This window comes from Erithacus rubecula (genome assembly GCF_903797595.1).
Source record: "Erithacus rubecula genome assembly, chromosome: 12".
NCBI lineage: Eukaryota > Metazoa > Chordata > Aves > Passeriformes > Muscicapidae > Erithacus > Erithacus rubecula.
Window position 1 is genome coordinate 13,410,411 of NC_136664.1, and position 16,152 is coordinate 13,426,562.

General features: G+C 42.6%; 1 protein-coding gene and 1 long non-coding RNA gene across 2 annotated transcripts in view; one reads left to right on the forward strand and one right to left on the reverse strand.

Moving 5' to 3' along the window:
- The window catches only part of LOC306806794, an 80,991-nt gene extending 77,222 nt beyond the window's left edge, over positions 1–3,769 (reverse strand). Inside the window, exon 1 of the long non-coding RNA XR_013775578.1 lies at positions 3,521–3,769. This is a non-coding gene — a long non-coding RNA (uncharacterized lncRNA). The remainder of the gene's footprint in view (positions 1–3,520) is intronic.
- An 80-nt stretch (positions 3,770–3,849) lies between these two features.
- Positions 3,850–15,921, forward strand: DNAJA2 (DnaJ heat shock protein family (Hsp40) member A2). Its single transcript, XM_079316067.1, has 9 exons — positions 3,850–4,217; positions 6,953–7,012; positions 8,590–8,810; positions 10,084–10,164; positions 10,478–10,611; positions 11,804–12,000; positions 13,386–13,530; positions 13,695–13,822; positions 14,335–15,921. Exons 1-9 carry the CDS (start codon positions 4,140–4,142, stop codon positions 14,521–14,523), a joined length of 1,233 nt encoding a protein of 410 aa, XP_079172193.1. The 5' UTR covers positions 3,850–4,139; the 3' UTR covers positions 14,524–15,921.
- Positions 15,922–16,152: the final 231 nt, after the last annotated feature.

Below are 16,152 nucleotides of genomic sequence, written 5' to 3' on the forward strand. Positions count from 1 at the left end.
AGGCTGGGATTATCTAAGTAACCCAAATCTGAGTGCAGATGTAGCAAAACTGGGGCCAATGGGGAACAAGTCATTAGGGGTGGATTGTTTATTTGGGAGGAGTCTGCATTGGAAAAACAGAGGTGTAATGACAGGAGAAACCAGGGCCAGGAAGTGGCCAAGGAACGAGGTGTGTAGCCCGTTCCTGGTGCTGCAGAGGTGCCTGTCAGGCAGCCTGGGTTTCATCACCACACCCGGGCACGACAATAAACCAGACCTGTTGTTTTGACTATGACAAAAGCTCCAGCCTGCTGCCCTGCTCCGAGAGCTCAGTCAGGATATTTTTTAGTGTAACTACATTCTTTAACAGTATTTAAACAGGACATGTTTTTTAAATTTGAATTTGGTACTTTAGTAATAAAGCAGGAGTTAGTGATGCCAGATCATATTTTCATGTTCAGATCACATTGAGCAAATAAAATAACTTCATAAATAAGCCTGAACAGGGGTTGTTTCATTTGTAGTAACATGAAATTGATCTTTCCAATTTTCCAGTGATAAACATGATCAATATTATTTTATTTTTAAGAAACCATCATTAAATGCTCCATTTTAAGAAAGAAAATTGTTTTATATAAAGAATGAAAAAAAGTCTGAAACAATAACTGAATTGGAATAGCTCCTTTTGATGCCTATGTAAGCTAAAACAATACCTCAAAGAGCTGAGAATTGTGCAGTCTATTTAGAAACAAACAAACCTTCGTATAGCAACTACTTTTTAGCATATTGTATGATAATAATAACAATAGAACTAAATGAAAAGCTTTTATTGAAAGAGAGTAAAATCACTTTAAAAATCAAAAAGACATACAAAGAAAACAAAGAATGTGCAAGTGATATCAAAAGAAGCGGGGGAGGACACATTTTTGGACTCCAAGGAAAGTCTCAATTTAAAGACATTTTGGAAGCAATTTAAATGTGAGTTATGGGCAGCTGTGTGTCTAATGTGTTCTGTCAGTACAGCTCACAAATCTATGGTGAAAGCAGTGTGCAGGCAGTGCGCTCTTCATCTGCATTTGAATTTAATAAAAAGCTAATCAACCCAGCTTATGATTCTTTAGCTCCACTTAAAAATAAAATGTAAAGTTTCATCTCAGAGGAGTTTTCTTATTATTTATTACCTAGTTTGACTGTGCAAGATATAACCCAGGCCTGTGGTAACAAGATTGTTTTGGCAGGGGAGGAAGTAGCAAATACTGCTTCTAAACTGCCTCCTTGGCTTGTGCTGCAGCTGATGCCCTGAGCCACCTCTGGCCCCCACAGCCCAGCACTCCTGGCTCATGGACTGGCTGCCAGCACGGCCTCAAGATGCCACTTCAGAAGCCACTCAGCTCCCAGGACAGGTAAGTCTGGGCTGGTTCATGCTTTCAGTGTATTTCCTCCCTATAGGCATAGATATGAATGGACCCCACTGGTTTGAGATAACTCACCTTCTTAAAGCTTTAGATTTAACTTTCTTTAATGAAAAGAAAACATAAATGCTATGGTATTCCTTATATGTTAAATACTATGTTAAACATTCTTTATATGCTCCTTATATCAGTCCTGCTGATTCTGCTTAACACCTAAAAATAAAAATCTGAGCTGTCAGGCAAAGAAGCACTCCTCCACACACTCCTAACTTTTCTTCCTACCTGACTGCCCACTAAAAAGAAAACTCTGTATGACAAAAAAAATCTTCTCTAGAAACATAAATACCTGTCAGCAAGTATAATTTAAAATAGTCAACCCAGGTAAGCACAGCAGACAGTTCTTAGAGTTGACTAATTTAGCCTTACCAAAATAAAAGTTGAAGGCAAGTAAATACACAGGTAAGCCAAATCATGAAGCCTTACTGGGCACAGCTACATGAGTTAAACCATGAAATTTCCAAATGCTGTACAGGCAGCCTCCAAAACACCAAAGCAAAATACCTCTCCTTACAAGGTCTTTTCTTTCTTCCTGTGCATCCCTGAACCAGACTAATAATTACAGTCCATAGAACTGTTTTCCAGCAGCCATTCTCTGCCCTGCCACTCTTTTTCTCCCTCCAAAACTAGTCTCCATTTTCTTTTGAAGCTCTTGATTGCTGCCACGCCTGCCACCCCAGAGGCAAGTATTATCATCATGTACTGAACCAGATCATTACAGGCCAAATAAACACTGATGAATTTAGGGCCCTAAAAACACCCACCCAATAAGCAGCAGAGAAGTCACCAGCAGACAGTACTTCCCAGTCCAGCCACTGCAACCACAGGCTGTGTCAAGATGAAGGGTACCCCTACAGACCAAGAGAGAAGAAGCCTTCAGGCACTCAGATCTGTTCCCCTTAGGCAAGGGACCTATTCAAATTTCTATGCCACAAGCACAACAATCTTTTGAAATGTCCTTTTCAGTTCTCTCTCATATGTCAGGCCAGTAATCTGTTCCCAGCAGCTTCTCCTCAGGCCTCAGCCTGGCTCACCTCCTCCTTAGGGAGCACCCTCTCTGAGACACAGAGAGGCTTACCCAGAGAGGAACCAAGAAGTCAGTTTTTGGGGTTGCCCTTATACTGACCCCATGCCATCACCCTTAGCCATGCACGTGCCACAGCTCTTAGAGCCTTCCAGCAGCTCCTGCCTAACAAGGGGGTAAAGACCAAGAGACTAGAACTGAGGAAAGGCTCAGTAGTTGCTCTCCTAGCCCAGCTTTAGGAGACAAACATCTAATTAAACACAAGCCAGCTTTTTATTTGCCTGCAAAGAGTGGTGCCCAGCTGGGGCCTTGGGGCTGGTGTGCTTTGTGAGTCACTCTGGGCCTCACACAGAAACTGGTGCTTCAGATCCCAGCAGTGGAGCAAAGCACAGAACCAGAGCAGATGGGTACCAGTGCTATTTATAACCACTCAGCAGTATGTCCCTGAAGGAACACCCACTGGTGTCTGAGGGCAGGCAGCAGCTTGGTGTGCTGGTGTCCCATGCACCTCAGTGACAGGCTTGGGGAGGCTGGAGCTGGGGGCTCAGGGGATGTGTGTGCACAGTGTCTGTGTGGCGTTCCAGGTTCGGCATTTCAGGCCGAGACCAACAGAGTTGGCATTTCAGGTTCAACAAGACCAAGTGCCAGTCCTACCCTTTGGCCCCACTAACACCCTGCAGCACTCCAGGCTGGGGCAGAGTGGCTGGGAAGTGTCTGATGCAAAAGGACCTGGAGGTGCTGATCAACAAAGGCTGAACTTGAGCTAGGTGTGCCCAAGTGTGCCAGTGGCCCCTGGTCTGGATGAGGCAGAGGGTGGCCAGCAGGACCAGGACAGTGACTGCCCCAGTATCCCGGGCACTGGTGAGGCCACGCCTCGAGTGCTCTGTCCGGTTCTGGACCCCTCAGTTCTGCAGGGACATTGAGGTGCTGAAGCGAGTCCAGAGAAGGAGTAGTGGAGCTGGGGAAGAATCTGGGGTACAGGTCTGATGAGCAGCTGAGGAAGCTGGGGGCCTCAGCCTGGAGAAAGGCAGCTCAGGGCTGAACTTACTCTCTGCAATTCGCTGAAAGGAGGGTGCAGCCAGGTGGGGCTCAGGCTCTTCTCTCAGCCAGTAACTGATAGCATGAGAAAACAGTTTTAAGCTCCACTGGGGGACGGTCAGGCTGGACATAAGGTAAGAATTTCTTCACAAAAAGAATGGCTAAATATTGGAACAGGGTGCCCAGGGAAGTGGTGGAGTCACGGTCGCTGGGGGTATTTAAAAAAATACTCGACACTGGACACTCAGTCCCACGGTCTGGTTGACACGGAAGTGTTCGGAATAGGTGGGACTGGCCGGTGTCAGAGCTCTCCTCCAAGCCCGCTGACCGTGCAGCACCAGGCGGCACAGCTGAGGCCGCTGCTCGCGGGGCGCCGCTCCCGCTCGAGTCCCGCTCCCCGCCCGCGCCCTCGCGGCCCCGCGCACAGCGCCCCCTGCCGCGCGGCGCCGGAACTGGGTCAGGGGCGCCGCGGGGGCGGGGCCGCGCGCCTCGCGCGTCGCGGCGCGGTGACGCAGCGCGTGCGCGGTGACGTCGCGGCCGGTCCGTGTCCGTGTCCTGCCGCCGGTCTCGGCCCTGCCCGCGCCGCCCTCGGCCCGCCCGGCCCCGCTCGGCCCCGCCGCCGCCCCGCCATGGCCAACGTGGCCGACACGAAGCTCTACGACATCCTAGGCGTGCCGCCCGGCGCCTCCGACAATGAACTCAAGAAGGTGCGGCGGAGGGGCGGAGGCCGGGCGGCGGGGGGGTGCTGGGCCCGGCCGGGCCCCGCGGGCGGGCGGCGGGAGCAGCGGGGCCCGGCGGGGCCGAGCGGGGCGCGGGGCCAGCCCGCGGGCGGCGGGGCTGAGGCCTGCGGCGCGGCGCGGTGCCCGGTAGGCCGCGCCCGGGGCCGGGCGGGCGGGGGAGGCCTCGGCAGAGCGAGGGCCGGCGGGAGGAGGGGGCGGCGGCGCGGCCGCGCTCGCTGCGCCCCCGTCCCGGCGCTCCCGCGTGGGCTCCGGGCGCGGGCGGCGCGCGGCTCGGCCCGCCCCCGCCGCACCGCGCCGGGCGCGGCCGCAAGGGCTGCTTGGGGGTGAGGATCCCTGCGGGTCGCTCCTCACCGGTGCCATTGTCTGCCCCACGTGCAGGCCCGGGGAGGATTCTGTTCCGCTCAGAGATGCGGTTCCACCCAGGCCGACAGCGGCAAGGCGAGATAAACAAAGAAGGGAGCTGAAAACTTGGAGCCAGGTCGTCACTACAGCAATTCCATCCTATAGCTTATAAAGCGCGTATTTTTTTTCCTTTTTTTTTCTCCCCCCCTTTTTTTTTTTCCCCTTTTTTTTTTTTTTTTTTTTTTTTTTTTTTTTTTTTTTTTTTTTTTTTTCTTTTTTGTGGAAGGCCTTAATGACCGTTTACACGTGAGGGAGGAGAATGAACCAGACGGTTCACTAGCAGAGGCTTCCGCGGGTGGGTGGTGCTGGCACCAACAACTGCGCCTTACCCGTCATGCAGGCGGCAGCCTCATTTGTGCAGGGATAGGCAATTGCAGTGTTGAAATTGTGCTGGAGATGGAAGGCAGGCGGTGGAAGGTTGTGTTTTGCGTACAGCACTGTCCACCAGAATATTTTCTTTTCTTACGAAGTTCGCTTAAAGCTATCTGTGTCCTGTAAGAATGAAAACCAGAGCAGTTTTCTGCTAGGATAGCCTGCACCACCCAATATTAATTACCACATTTTAGGCTAATCGTGGAATGTAAATTTTCCAACTGTCTGCAACACCAAGGCTTTCATGTATATCTTACTGTGAGATTTCACAGATGCTTTAAAATCTGGTATTTTAACCTATATAACAGTATAGAAAAAGTGGAAATGAATTTTAGTGTGATGGGGCTGAGAGAACAGGCTTTTACAGTGGCTAAATAAACTTTTACTGAAGTTATATATGTTCCTAGTGTTGACCTTGATTCTGGATTCTGATGAAATAAAGAGTGGTGGCTTCCTTTTGGACCATGGGTCGTTGTAAGAGTTGCTCTGGCCTGGAGTGCTGTTATCAGCAAAGATGTGAAGGCTTTATCTTTTTAAAGATGGCCCTTGCAAGCTCCTTTTTCCTTGATAAGATAATACTACTTAGGTTATCAGTTTACTGGTGTTTTGGGTTTTTTCTTGGTTATAATACTTAAACTATATGGGGAACATCCATTATAACAGAATACACAGGTTTGTGGAACATTATACTTTGTTCTTGATGGGTGATTGTCCAGTAAGCTTTGGTTTTTACACTTACTGTGCTTTAGAATATTATTTAGAATATTAGGTTTGTAATATCAACATTATTTTTATTTCATTAGATCTTTATCGTGTGTTGATTGCGTGCAAAAATATAGAGTGTTTCAAGATAAAAGCAGTAATGAGAAGTAACTGTATGGATATTAAAAAAAAAAAAAAAGAAATATGTTTGTTCAGAAGCTCTGAAGTTCTGATTTGTGTAAAGCTCTTAACATTGTAGTTCTAAAGAGTTAATTTAGGTACTCGGTTATTAAAAAATGTTTGAAAAATACTCTCCAAGAATTGATAACTTCTGATTTTTTGCAGTTGCATCACTGTAGTTTTTAAAGTAGGTATAATTTGAAAAATAAAAGACTGTATACAATAGTTTAATAGCTGTCCCATGATTGTTTCTGATGGATGTTGAGGTGGATAGAGGAAGGGTTGAAGTTTCTACTGTCATTAGCTGCAGTGGTAGGAAAAGTCTCTGCCTGCTGTGCTGTTTCCTTTGATCCTCTCAAGTGTATGCAGAAGAGCTGAAGGTCTGCTGAAGAACCAGTGATGGTCCCAAGTGTTAAAGTGCTGGTCAGAAAAAAGCAGTCTGGAAAGTCCATTCTGAGGATTTGGCTGTACTTACTCCTCCTACTGATTTACAACATAAAGTTAAATAAAATCAGTGCTGTGTACATTTCTGCACGTGTAACTCATATACTCAGCTCCAAGTGAGGTGAACCCTTCCATTAGTGATAGGTAGGGAGGAAGGAAATGAATGATTGTTGTGAGGAGTGGTTGTAGGGTTGAATGGGAGGCTGAGGCAGCCATTTTGTTGTTACTGTACTGCTGTGGTTGAGGGCAAAGAGAAAGGGGTTCAAATTTACTGTTGTGGTGTAGGGCTTGAGTGAGTTCTAAAGAGCAAGTCTTGTTAATGTAAGTCAAATGGGATTCTCCAAGTTAATGAGGATAAGCAGGAAAACTAGTTCTAGCTATTGTGTGCCATAGCTGTGTTTAAATGCAAGTCTAGTTAATGTATGCATGTAGTGATGTTAATTTTTTTTAGGTCATATCAATGTATGAGTAACTTTGAAACACTGTTATATTTTCACTTTGCTTTACTAGGATTTTCTTTCTTCCTGGGGATACTGTTTGAGTTTCTCAGAAAATAACTGGTTCATGGAAATTTTAACTTATTTTCTGCCTCTTTCAACTAGGCATACAGAAAACTGGCCAAGGAATACCATCCTGATAAGAATCCAAATGCAGGGGACAAAGTAAGAAAGACTAATCTTTTTTTTAAAAATTCCTTAAGTTTGCTATTACAGTAGCATCTAAGGAATTGAATATGGGTTTTGGGGGCTTGCTGTTTAAGTTGTTAAATGATACTGTGAGAGAGAGCATTGTCTGGTCAACTTCTTCCCAATCTCAAAATCTGCCAGTGTACCTCGTGACAAAATGCAGCTGTTGGCTGAGTCAAATTCGTTGAGAAGGTAATGCTGAGCAAAAAATTGCAGAGATAATGTCAGCTGGCATTGGCACCTACATAGGAATTTGAAAAGGATTGTCAGTTTTTCAGGTTTTTTCAAAATGGAAAAAAGTATGTGTAGAGATTCTTAAAACTGCCACAGCATAAAACAGATAACATATGTGAGAAGGTTGAATTAGATTTGTTATGCTAAAAACAATTTTAAAATTTTCAATTAAGTTGACTCAGCTGATTATCTTTAACCAAATTGAAGTTCTGATGGCTGCTTAGAGGTGAGTAGAGATGACTGTGAAAAGATACTAATTTGCCAAATACATTAATATACATTTCAGTAAGCTACTTAATTTGTTAGTGTATTTTAAGTGCCCAACATCTTGAAGTCTTTGCTGTTAGTATGTAACTGTTGGATATTCTGCCTTTTGGTTTCTGCAGTATTGTGTCCTTGGGGGGGGTTTCTTCAGTTGGATTTTTTTATTTGTAAGAAATGTCTTATGCTAGCAAAGAACAAAGCTAGTTAGGTTTGCAGTAAAATGTCTTATTTTATGGTAAGATATAACAAAACTAAGCCGTAGTCTGACTTTAAAGTCTTGGTAAGAATAAATTAGGTTAAAATGTGTCCCAGTCTGAGGTGTCTCCTTAGACCCAAGATCATCTCAGAGGGACATGCAGTGGTTTAAATCCTGCTTCTCCCCAAAGCAGCCAAAGAGAGATTGCTGGAGACAGTTTTCAGAGGCTTCAAGGATTGTTTATTGTTTCTTATCTCAGGGACTTTTTTGCCCATCCAGCATTGGTCTGCTCAGCTGGGCACCCAGGGTGGAATCTGCCTGGTGAAGGCAGGGCTTATCTTATATAGCCTAAATTATGTGCTACATGTTTACAGTAATTTTCCAGTACAATACAATCTTGTTAAATGGTCCAGCTCTGACCCCATCCAATCTAAAAGTGCCAACGTGTCACCTAACATGGATGACATGGAGGGGAAGGAGGAAGTATCCACCCCCCAAATTCTCCATCTTGGCCACGTGTCCCTTATCATAAACATTCCCAAAAGTCTATTTATCTACGTTCTAACAATCTAATTTACACTTTACTAATTTTGGTGGCTTGTTTCCATTCCCTTTGTGTTGGTATTTTCCCTCAGGGGTTAGAATTTGGCACCTGAGACACCAGGGTCTGTCTTAGGGGTCTTTGAGACCCCCAAGGAGGCCAGGGGTGCACCCTGGGCTCCCACAAAAATGAGGGTGGAAAATTATTTTGTTGTGTACCTTCTTAATTGATAGGTGTTCATGCAGGAGGAGAAACTCATGAAATGCTGCCTGAAGTTCTAAATTATCATGCACTGTTTTGACTCTGTTCCTTTTCTAGTTCAAAGAAATAAGCTTTGCCTATGAAGTATTGTCAAATCCTGAGAAACGTGAGCTGTATGATAGATATGGAGAGCAGGGGCTCCGAGAAGGGAGTGGAAGCAGTGGAATGGACGATATTTTCTCCCATATCTTTGGTGGTGGATTGTTCAATTTCATGGGAGGCCAGAGTAGAAGTCGCAATGGTAGAAGAAGAGGAGAAGATATGATGCATCCACTCAAGTGAGTACCTTGATAGAACTTGTACTTTGAAGCTTTCCTGACCATAGAAACTCTGCTGGTTTATGTTCTTTATAAACTTCTCATTTGAGATCCTCTGCAGTCTGCACTACTCTTCAGAGCTGCGTGTTGTGTGTAGAGCAGGGGGCAGTCACCTGGAATTACTTTCCTGGGTTGGTTAATCTGGAGACTGTTTTGCCAGGTTATTTGAATTATGTATTTGTTAGCTTTATTTTGTTTTGCTCCTTAATTATGTTTGGTAGTTCTAATCTGGAAAAGCTTCAACAGCCAAGTATTACTCACCAGGCAGATTCTTGGGAAAGTGGAGGTGCTCTGGAAGGACTTGAATTCACAGGGCAGTGCCAGCTGGAACTATGATTGAACCTCATAATTAATGGAAGTGTATGTGGTAGCTTTGGTTTTGGTCTTGTTTATTCTGTCAAAGCCATTCTTGAATATCACATCTAACTTTTGGAGATCTCTTCTTGCAGTCATGGCTGGCTTTTTCCCTGCTGAGCAGGTCCCTTTTAAGATCTTCAGTTAGGCAACATCTTTCCTGTGGTTGGCAAGCTGTGCTTGGTGAAGTCTCTCTTTAACTTCACATGCTTGCTTAGTTCAGTAGCAAGCACTCCATGGTATATTACTAATAAGGTTTGATTTTGTTATTTGTAAATACTGATGCCAGGCAACCTGTTTTCAATACATTGAGTTGAAATTTCTATCCACTAGCAAACCCTTTTGGGAGAAATACTAAGAAGTTAAGTGGCCTTGGGGATATGCTAACCCCTCCCCACTAAACTCTCTTGTATAGAAAACCTAATACAGTAGTAAGTATTCTATATTTGTTCTTATGTATTTATTCAATAGACAATATTATTGTCAGGAGTATTTACACAGGGTTGTTTCTCACCTGCCTGGTAGAATTAAATATAATAATTAATTATGACTGTATAATACAGCCTAAAATTCTAGATGGGTTTGGTAGTGTTTCTCCATAGGATACAAGCTTATCTGGTTTCTTCTGAATCAGTTACAGCTTTTCTCTGAAACTTTGTTCAGATTTACAAGTGTGTATTGATACGTATGGAATTTTTTTCAGTAACTCTTTGGGGAAGCCAAAGTTATGCTTTAAAATCTTATATTGATAGCAGATTTAGTCTTGTTAGGAATATCTAGGTTGTTGTTCTTTTTTTCATTTGTCCTACAAAAGTATTTTAATTACATGAGCAAAGTAAGTTGTTAAATGATAACCCAGGAGAAATACTTTCTTTTGTAGAGTCTCTTTAGAAGATCTGTATAATGGAAAGACAACTAAACTACAACTTAGCAAGAATGTCCTTTGTAGTGCATGTAATGGGTAAGTTTGTTTGTATTTTTGAGTTCTCTGATTGCTTTGTTGGCAGATAGTGTAATGAAGGGTCTCCTGTGTCAGATCTTTATCAGTATTTGCCTTACTGGAGCCTGCTTTCAGACCAGCAAATTGTTGAACTTGAATGATGCTGTTGATGGAACTGGAACTATTCAAGGGCTTTGTGTGGGGGAAGGGTGGGAGAGCAGAGAACCAAACTGTAATTGGCAGTGCACTTGGGCATGTAGGCATGTTAACCTGCTGCTGGAGGGGGTTTCTGGTTTGAACTTCCTTGTCATGCAACTGGTGCTTTGTGCTGCAGGCAGGGAGGGAAGGCTGGCTCCGTTCAGAAGTGCAACGCCTGCCGGGGCCGGGGCGTGCGCATCATGATCCGGCAGCTGGCCCCGGGAATGGTGCAGCAGATGCAGTCCGTGTGCTCTGACTGCAACGGAGAAGGTAGGCCAGGCTCTGTTACTAAGTGTGCTTGCTTGGATCCAGCCTCTGCTCAAATCTCCAGAGGAGCTTATCCAGGACACTCCTGCCCTTACCACTCAGCTGCTTCTCACTCTGGTGGCAGCATGGAGAAATCATTTTGGTCAGAACAGCAGCAAGACTTACAATGTTTAATGTACCGAAAGGCAGCCTAGAAGCTCAAGCAGTAGGGATTGATCATCTCTAGAAACACTTAGATGTGAATATTGCTTACTACTGTTACTCTTGTGTTGAAGTAAAAGCCCAGGATGTTGCTGGTTTAGGAGATATTTGCCTTTTTTATCTCCTGATATCCAAGGACAGTCGTAGGTTAAAAATGGGAACCTAAAGTTGAATTTTTAACTTCTTCAAATTAAGCTTACATCTTTGCCTGACTTGCTTCTCTTTGGGGGTAACAAGTTCAGCACTTCATATGATTTCTTTTTATGCCTTCTGCAGTTGGCGGAGTAGTAGCATCACCTTGTGGATGATTTTACTTGTCACAACACTCAAGCTACAAAGACTTGTATTTTGTGACTTGTCAAAACATTTCATAAATGATGTTTTTAACATTTCATATGACTAACCTACATATTCTGTAGTTTCAAATGCATCATTATGTTATGCTTTGTTTCACAGAAAGGTGGTTTAAGGTGAGAAGCTTAACATTTTAAGCCAAGTGCATCTGCTTGTGGCACTTACTACCGAAATTTTACAGCCCATGTGCCCTAATACTTTGGTTACTGTGTGTGTAGAGACAAGAGCTCACTGGAAAAATAAAGGTGAGGTAGAACAGAGCATTGAAGCCATCTTGGATTGTCACCCTTCATGTTGCTGGAAACAGTAATTACCTCTGTAGGGGTGAATCTGATGTGAGCAGCTCTCTTTCCCTGTTTTTGTATGCAAGACTCTCTAGTTCTGCTGGCTGCATTTACTCAGGACTGTCTTGTGGGGATATTCTGGAAGATGGAGCAGTCAGGGAACTTTTTATTTTTTTTCCCCCTTTCTCAGCTAGGGTAAATGAAGCCTGTATTTCCTCTTGAGAGGAATTCATAAAGCAGTGTGTAAATCACTTCTTGTGTTGCAGAAATTCTTCAGCTTGCTTTCAAATAGTTTTTCCTACAAATTGGATGTGACTGTGTCAAAATCTCTGAACTCAAAATTTGTCTTTATTTAGGTGAAGTAATTAATGAAAAAGACCGCTGTAAAAAATGTGAAGGGAAGAAGGTGATCAAAGAGGTAAAAATACTTGAAGTCCATGTAGATAAAGGCATGAAACATGGGCAGAGAATTACATTCAGTGGAGAAGCAGATCAAGCTCCTGGTGTGGAACCGGGCGATATTGTTCTTTTACTCCAAGAGAAGGAGAATGAGGTAATGCTTTTATCTTTTAAATGCCTTGTTATTCAAGTTGTTAATATTTAAGTTATATAGATGGCCATTCATTTAAAGTAATTGATACAGTTGCAGCTCTGGGAGAGATGGTGAATAGCCTTTAATAGATTTATGGTGTGTAATGTGGCTTTCATGGTGAGCCAGAAAAAACTGGGCAAGTCCTTAGCCAGAGGACAGGCAGTTTCTGCTACCTCCTAATGCTAGGAAGAGGTAGCTTTCTCAGACTGATACAGTAGATGCAGTGAAAAGCCATTCAGGAACTTAACTTTAATCTGCTTTGTTCATGACACTAAGAAAATTTGAAGTGTGGTTTTTTACCATGTCTTGTAACATGGCAGGGAACTCCTGATAAAACCTTCAGATGCTTTCTGTGTCTGCTGCTGTGGTTCTGGAAATAAAAAAAATGGTGATGTTGCTGATTCACTTAACAAACATTATTATTTTATCCTGGTTTGGTAAGACTTATGTTCACTGTATTCTGGGTTATATACACTGGGCTTTGGAATTAAATACTTCAATTTATCTTCTCCTGTTTAAACTCTTGTGAAGCGGAGTTGAGGTGACTGCTTCTTTTTGAATTCTATTGTTAAAAAATACCAGATATAGCTATGATGAAATAAGAAATAGTTCGTGTGTTGCACTTGAGGAGGGACTTTATTGTGACAGAGTAGCATACAAATTTAAACTCCACTCATATATTAAGGATATAATGTTGGTTATCTGCTAATTAGGGACTTTGTAAGCTATTCAAAGTTGTGTCAAGGACTGCTAATCTGCCAGTCTGTACTTTGTTCTAGTGAGTAAAACTAGATAGACTTTGTGCTCTAAAAATTTCTCTTGAGGTGGGATGCATGGTTCTGCCAGTGGACAAATTTTAAGATTTACTCTGATAAAGAGTCCTGAGTTATGTGGCCCAAAGACCTCTTCTGACAGCTGTAGGCTAAGTGATCAAAGTCCTGCTGTAGGTCAAGGTAGCTAAAGCAGATACGTGTGAGGACAAGTACTGAAAAACAAAGATGTGGTTTATGTACTCTAGTGGAGGGGAAATAGTGTCAAACTGTTGTTAGTTTTGTTTATAGGTTGCTTGTTTAGAAGATGTTGGGGGTGAAAGAGCAGTGCTGCTGTACAGGCCTGGTTTAATTTGAATCTGGTATGTGGTGTGGTTTGGCTTAATTTAGATGACACTTGGTCAGGCACAAACTTCCCAAGCATGTTAAGCCATCTGAATTAAGAGAATCAAGTTCACTTCATACAAAGGCTGTTGCTTTGACATAGAATTTTAAGGATAAATAATGAGGAACTCTCAGTAAGTCTGGTGGAGTTGTGATTCTAGTACTAGAATTGGCACCTCCTTTGTTTTCCAGGTGTTCCAGCGGGATGTGAATGATTTGCATATGACACACAAGATTGGACTTGTTGAAGCACTGTGTGGATTTCAGTTCACATTTAAGCACCTTGATGGACGTCAGATTGTGGTTAAATATCCTCCTGGAAAAGTAATTGAACCAGGTAGGCTTGACCTAATAAGGATTTCTTTGTTTATGCTTTTGTGATTCTTCAGCACTTAATGCCACCCTTGTTAACTCCTGTTAACTGCACCTAGGCTGGGGAAACAGAACTGTATGGAGAGAGGATGGCTCTGCAGTAGCACTTCACTTCTCTTTGAATTGCAGGTTGTGTTCGTGTAGTCAGAGGTGAAGGAATGCCACAGTATCGCAATCCTTTCGAGAAGGGGGATCTCTACATTAAATTTGATGTTCAGTTTCCTGAAAATAACTGGATTAGCCCAGAAAAGCTTTCAGTAAGTAGTTTTTCCAGCATAAATGTGGTGTCTTACCTGACAGAGTGTGCAAAGAGCCTATGTTGTACCTCATGGGCTTGCTTTCAAGTGCTTCAACTTAGTTGCAAGTGAAGTTCTTTTAACCTTTTTTATGGGCCGTGTGTTACTTGGAAATACCCCTTGAAATATGAATTTATGGTAGCTGTATTTAAGAGCTATGCAGATGGTACACAGATGAGGGCAGGAGGAGGGAGAATCTTTCTGTTGCTGTGTGATAAGTTTACAGAGTGCAACTGTATTTACTGATTGCACTTTTGGTTGATAATATGTGGAGCTGTTTGTTGGTGTTCTTGAAATGGTGTCTTTCAGTTGATACAAATAGTCCCAAATGACCCTGCAGTTGAGAGCTTTCATCAGCATAGACTTCCAAGCCAAACCTGCTCTTGGAGGTGTCTTGAAGTTGTGGGAAACCAGTCACTTTATTTAGGAGTTGTATCTGCAATACTGAATGCATTTCTTTTTTCTGGGGGCAGGAACTTGAAGATCTTCTGCCAGCTAGACCAGAATTTCCCAATGTAATTGGTGATGCAGAAGAGGTAGATCTTCAAGAATTTGATACCACTCGTGGTTCAGGTGGTGGCCAGAGACGTGAAGCTTATAATGATAGTTCTGATGAAGAAAGCAGCCATCATGGACCTGGGGTACAGTGTGCCCACCAGTAAACATTTGTCTAAAAAGTTGCACAAGGATTTTCTTTCAAATTTTGCCTGACTTGTTTTCAACAATCCAGCTGGATTGTATAAGTAATCCAGATGAACCAATGGACATCTATTGCTGTATGTGTAACTTTTAAATTGGTCTATAGTATCTACAGAGTGTAATTTAAACTAACCACAAGCTTACATCTTCATTTTGACTGTGTAGCAGAATAAAGCACTTGAAAGGAAGACGAGACTCCTTTTCACATGGGTTTTAAGTTTGTCCTCGTATCTGTGCTTGATTTTTACCAGTTTTGTGTAGATTTTAAGTTTCATATTTTAAATTCAAATTCTACATTGTAAAGTTTGTGTACAATTTGTCCTGAGGCTTGGTATTTGGCTGCACCTGCATAAGCTGCTACAAGTAGAATCAAGAATTTCATAGCCTGTATCTATCATCTAGATGCATGGTAAATGGGCTTTGCACATAATGGGTTTAGAGCTGACTGGGAACAATGAAAGACTAAATTAGAAGTGGTTGTAAGTTTTTTTTTTCTACCATCTTGTGAACGGTTTCTGAAATTAAATAAAAGCAGTTGGTGTATAATATATTTCTTTTGCCTTGTAACTCTTACTTTTCCAGTGGCTTTAATTAGTTTGTGTAGGAAGAGACTATGTAGATAATATTTTATAAATACAGGGAGGCTGAAGCTGCTTTAAGACTAGGTGAAGATTAGATAGCAATTCTGTGCCACATTCAAGTCTCTTCCTGAAATGAGAGATGACTAAATGGGCACAGGAAAGGCTGCAGCCATGTCCCCTTTGTGTAAAGAAAACACAAGGATATCTGAATTTATTGCAAAGATAACAAACCCCTTAAATGGGGAATGATTAAATTCTGAAATAATGGTGTCTTTCTCTTAGCCTTTGAATCCTATTCAAAGTCTGATTCAGCCTCACTTCCTAGAAAAGTGTTTCCAGTTTAAAAATAAAATTTTAACCTGGAAACATAATAAGTGTAGATGGTTTTGTTACTTTTCTAGTAGTTTGCACTTTGGTTTAAGTATGAAGATATTAAGATCTCCAGCTGCAGTTCTGCTATTAATTGGCAAAAATGTGACCATAACTAAGGAACTGTTGTGCATGAAGAGTGTTGGGTTGGTAAGCTGCCTCTATAGCAAGGTTTCTCTCTGTTTAAGTGAGAAAGTTGAAGCTCTACTTTTCTTTACAAATCTGGTGTGACTTGTTTAGTTATTTTTCTGATAGTTGTTGACACTTTATTGATGAGGTTGGAGGGACAAACTCCAAGGGTTTCAATGTGCTTGGGTAGGCATTGGCATTTGAGTGTTGCTGAACATCCTTGTTATAGACTCTAAAAATGAAGCAAAAATAAATACTGTTTGATCTGTATTTCAGTACTGACTTATGATGTGGCATTCTCTAGTGGGTCTTTTATTTTCATTTTTTAAAACTTGGGGTTTGCTTTTTGTGAAGCTGTGGTTACATGCTGATCCTTTCTTCTGACTGATCTCACCAAGGAGTCAGTTCTTGTAACCTGCAGTGCTTAAACAATTACAACACCTGTCTTCTGCTTGTAAGTCCCAGCAAAATAGAGTAGTATTCAAAACCTTTAATCCCCACTCAGATTGGTTT